At 59.4% G+C, this 4,082-nt stretch overlaps 1 protein-coding gene across 1 annotated transcript in view; it reads right to left on the minus strand.

Annotated features, from left to right (window-relative positions):
• Positions 1–4,082, minus strand: part of SRCIN1 (SRC kinase signaling inhibitor 1) — a gene marked incomplete at its 3' end in the record, with an annotated part of 112,725 nt that overhangs the window by 6,020 nt on the left and 102,623 nt on the right. The window contains exons 4-7 of the mRNA XM_009335294.1: positions 1,788–1,980; positions 1,229–1,427; positions 951–1,044; positions 4–443 (exon numbers count right to left, since the gene is read on the minus strand). Coding sequence (XP_009333569.1) covers positions 4–443; positions 951–1,044; positions 1,229–1,427; positions 1,788–1,980 — 926 coding nt within the window. The remainder of the gene's footprint in view (positions 1–3; positions 444–950; positions 1,045–1,228; positions 1,428–1,787; positions 1,981–4,082) is intronic.

Genomic DNA, 4,082 nt, shown 5'->3' on the forward strand with positions numbered 1-4,082 from the left:
GGCGGACGGGGCCCCCGTTTGTCCAGCCCCCCCGAGTAGCCGAAAGGGTCTCCCATGCCGGCCAGGGACTGGGTGGAGGTGATGCTGAGCCGGCCCTCGTGCACCATGCCATAGGGATCGGCATACAGCCCCTCATTCTTCACCAGCACCACGTTCTTCCCGGCCAGGTCCTCGTCAGGCTTCACGTCCCGGCGCTCCAGGATGGCGCTGGGGCTGGGCGAGACGCCCTGGGCAGGCGGCAGGTTGGAGAGACGCTCGCTGTGATGGACGGGGCTGCCGGCGTAGGAGGGCGGGCGGCCCCCGCTGTAGGACATGCGGGAGCGGGACGGGGAGGAGGACTGGAGCACCGGCGGAGGGGAGCCGGAGGTGAGGTGGGAAGCCGGGGACATGTTGTTCAGCCGGCGGGTGGGAGATGACTCTCTGGAGGTGTACACCATCTCCCTCTGCGGAAAGGGGCAGGGGGGGGGGAGCGCCGCTGCCCGCGGGCTGACGCCCCCCGCCCTTGCTCTGCCTGCCTGGATCCCTGCCTTGCTGCACCCCAGGGGGGGGTCAGCACCGCATCCCTGCGGGCTGACGCCCCCTGCCCTTGCTCTGCCTGCCTGGATCCCTGCCTTGCTGCACCCCTCCAAGGACCAAGATCTGCAGCTCCTGCGTCTTCACCTGGCCTTGGCAAATGGCAGCTCCCTCATTCCCATCCAGGAGCGGGATGATTTATTCTGATGAATCCCCTAATTATCATGTTTATTACCCTGCTGTCAGGCCCCAAACATCCATTCTCTTAAAGTAACACTTAACAACGCTGGAACCGGGCAAGATGAATCGCAGTCATTACTCCTTCCACAAACACATGCAATTACCAGTCCCTGTCTCCATCGCTTTCTCTCTTTACTGGTCCCAGGTGGGTGCACCCACACCACAGGCTCTCCCTGTGACACCCCGTCCCCCCTTACCCTCAGGTCACCGTTGGTGATGTGTGAGGCTGGGAACGAAGCATAGAGCGGCTCTTTCCGGTAGATTTTAATGATACTTCTGTCCTGGATGTCGCTGAAAGGAGAGGCAGAGCCGTGAGCATCCTGGATAGGCAGCCGCCAAGTCCCCAGCAAGTCCCAGCCGCAGGACTGCACCCACACCCACCCTTCTGCTTTCATCCCACTAATTTCCTTGCTCGTGATGCCCTTAAAGAAAGGAAAATCAATCTGTGGTGGATTTCTGAGCCCCCCACCCTCACCGGACATCCTCCAGCTCGTAGAAGACATTGCGCGACTCGTCTTTGATGAGGATGGCAGTATTGGGAGACTTCAGCATCCCCATGGTGAGCTTCTGGGGGAACATGTGGACAATGAGGGCATGCAGGGTGTCCATGCTGCTGATCTCGTGGGTGATGTGGACGCGCCTCGTCTCATCCCCAAACTGCAGGAAAAGGACCCCTGGAAGCAGAGGGAGCAGAAAGCGGTGAGGTGTGCCCGCAGCCCTTCCCCACGCAACGCCGAAGACGTGCCGAGGCAGGTTTGCCCACCACGCAGGTGGGCACAGGAGGTCTCTGTGCCACCCAACCTCACCCTGGAGCAGCAAGGCCAAAGGCAGCTCATCCCCCTCGACCACCCCACACAGCGTGCAGTGCCTCCCCGCTCCTCCTGGGGTTATTTGGGCAGATACAAACCAATCCCACACCCGGCACTTGCCGGCATCTGCCCGCAGAGGTGGGCAGAGATATTTGGTATATCTCTGGTTACCAGCCAGGCAGGTACGTGCTGCCGGTCCCAGGGGATGCTGAGCCCCGAGGGTACCTGGCGATCGCAGCTTCGTCTGGCTGGTGGACCGGGACAAGGGCAAGCTCTGCCGGAACCGGTTCATCCTGTTGAACCCCAGGGGCAGCTCCGCTTCCGACATGGTTTCCAGGGATTCGGCCGAGGCGAAGGAAAGTTTGGCTTGATCAGCCAAGCCGGGCTGGGAGCCCTGGGAGTGCCGGGAGCTCCTCGTCTGGAAGGGGAGAGGGGAGAGATCAGAGAAGAGCTGCGCTGGGTACCCCAGCCCCAGTCTGCTCCCCTGGATGCAGCGGTGTGCTGCTCCCACGTTTCCTCCGGAGCCCGGCGCCGGGATGGAGAGGCTCAGGTGAGGCTGAGCCGCGTCCAGGGATGCTCAGTCCTGGTTCCCCGGCTGAGTCAGCACACCGACGTGGTCCAGACGCGGTGCCAGCTCGAGGCCTCCTCCATCTCCTGCTCTGAGCATGTACAACCATTTACTGTCCCCTTGTCTCCTGCAATTGTTCGCTCACGTTTTCTGCTTCAGGCTCGCAGCACTCTATTTCAAAGCCTCCCGGTGCTGTTCCAGGCGCATTTGAGTTCCCCCACCAGCAACCTACTCGAAATAAAACCAGCGCTAGCTAGCTAGTGACAGAGCCAGGGCTCGCATGCGAGCACTGGAATAACCTTAGCAATTACAGGAGGTTACACATCCATTACGCCAATGAACCAGCTCCCGGGAAACATAAATGCCCAGCTTATTCTGGAAGCAAAGCAGCGGCAAGGTTTATGGCTGCCTGAGCCAGGGGAAAGTAATGGGTTTGGGTTTATAGCAGTAAAAATTTAATATGCCAGGAGTCCAATTTCACACGGCCAAGTGTATATCCACTGCGTAAAAGTTCAGGCTACAGACATGGGCTTTCTGCACAAACATCTCCAAACACACAGCCGGGTCCCCTTGCCGCAGGTACCCGCCCGGCAGCGGAGCGAACGCTGCCTGTCAATACCCCAAAATACAAGGCTTGATTTTCCAGACACATGTTTAACGTTGGCAAATCAAACGGAGAGAACAAACAGCTCCTGGGGTGTGGAAAAGGCGGCATGGAAGGGACAACAGCTCTATTTTAAGACCAAAAAGAAAAATCAATATGAAATTATAACAGCCATCATCATCATTTAAATTAGACATTAATTGGAAGATTTAATTAATCCTGCGGGGCGGGGTTTTCTAGGACTTGAAATGTTCTCGCTGTAGCTAATTGCTGGAAAATTGACTGCTTAGTTTTGTTGTTGTTGTTCTAGCACAAAGTACGCTGGCAGCATAGATGCTTAAAGTCTTACATCAAAAAAGGGAAGCGGGGCTGGACCGAACCTGGGCCAGCGCATCCACCAGCACCATCCACCAGCACCATCCACGGGGCCATGGGGGGCTTTGCAGCGGGTAAGGAAGCTGCAGTGAGCAGGAGGCGATGGAGAGACCCGGTCTCCTCTCCCCCACGTTCACGGCGTGCAGGTCTTTGGGGCGTAGCAGCTGGTTTTGGGGGCTCCCCGCCCTTGTACAGCCCCGGGAAACGGGGGGAAACGGTTTGTGGTCCCCCACCTCCGGCTGTCTTGCTCTGGGTTTGCGGTGCTGTCCCCCAGCTCCCGACCCAGGACCGATCCTTGGCCACAGGGAAGCGCAGGGATGGGGCAGGCAGCATGTGGCCAGGATGCGACCCATGCTGCCAGGGCTGCACCTCAGCCTGGCTTTGCCCTCCTGGCAGCCCTCTCCTCTCTGCTCCTTCCCCTGCTCCGTGCCAGCGGGGTCTCACCCTGCCTGGTCTCCATCCATCCCTCTCCGCTCTCCCCACCCAAACACCCCCCCAGCCAGAGCCAACATTTGGGCTGGACTTTAAAAGCCGTCGAGCTGTCGCACCAGATGACAAAAGGCCGTTGGCTCACACCCCCCCTCCCCAGGATGTGTTTTGTCTGGAGAAAATAATCATAAGAAAAAATTGATTTAGCCGAGGGGGGGGGATCGCTGCCTCCCCCTCCCCGTGGCACGGCAGGACGGCTGAGACCGCGTTGCCAGGTAGCATCCTTGTTGCTAAGGGCTGTTGCGGTGTGCGTGCCTCGGTGCATCACCCCGGCGCACCGCGGTCCTTACAGCCCCTGTAGCACAACACCCCAATGCACCGCGGTCCCTACAGCCCCTGTAGCACAACACCCCAACACACCGCGGTCCCTACAGCCCCTACAGCACAACACCCCAACACACCATGGTCCCTACAGCCCCTACAGCACAACACCCCAACACACCGCGGTCCCGACAGGCCCTACAGCACGACGGCCTAACGCATC

The sequence above is a fragment of the Pygoscelis adeliae genome, unplaced genomic scaffold, assembly GCF_000699105.1.
Source record: "Pygoscelis adeliae isolate BGI_AS28 unplaced genomic scaffold, ASM69910v1 Scaffold902, whole genome shotgun sequence".
Classification (NCBI taxonomy): domain Eukaryota; kingdom Metazoa; phylum Chordata; class Aves; order Sphenisciformes; family Spheniscidae; genus Pygoscelis; species Pygoscelis adeliae.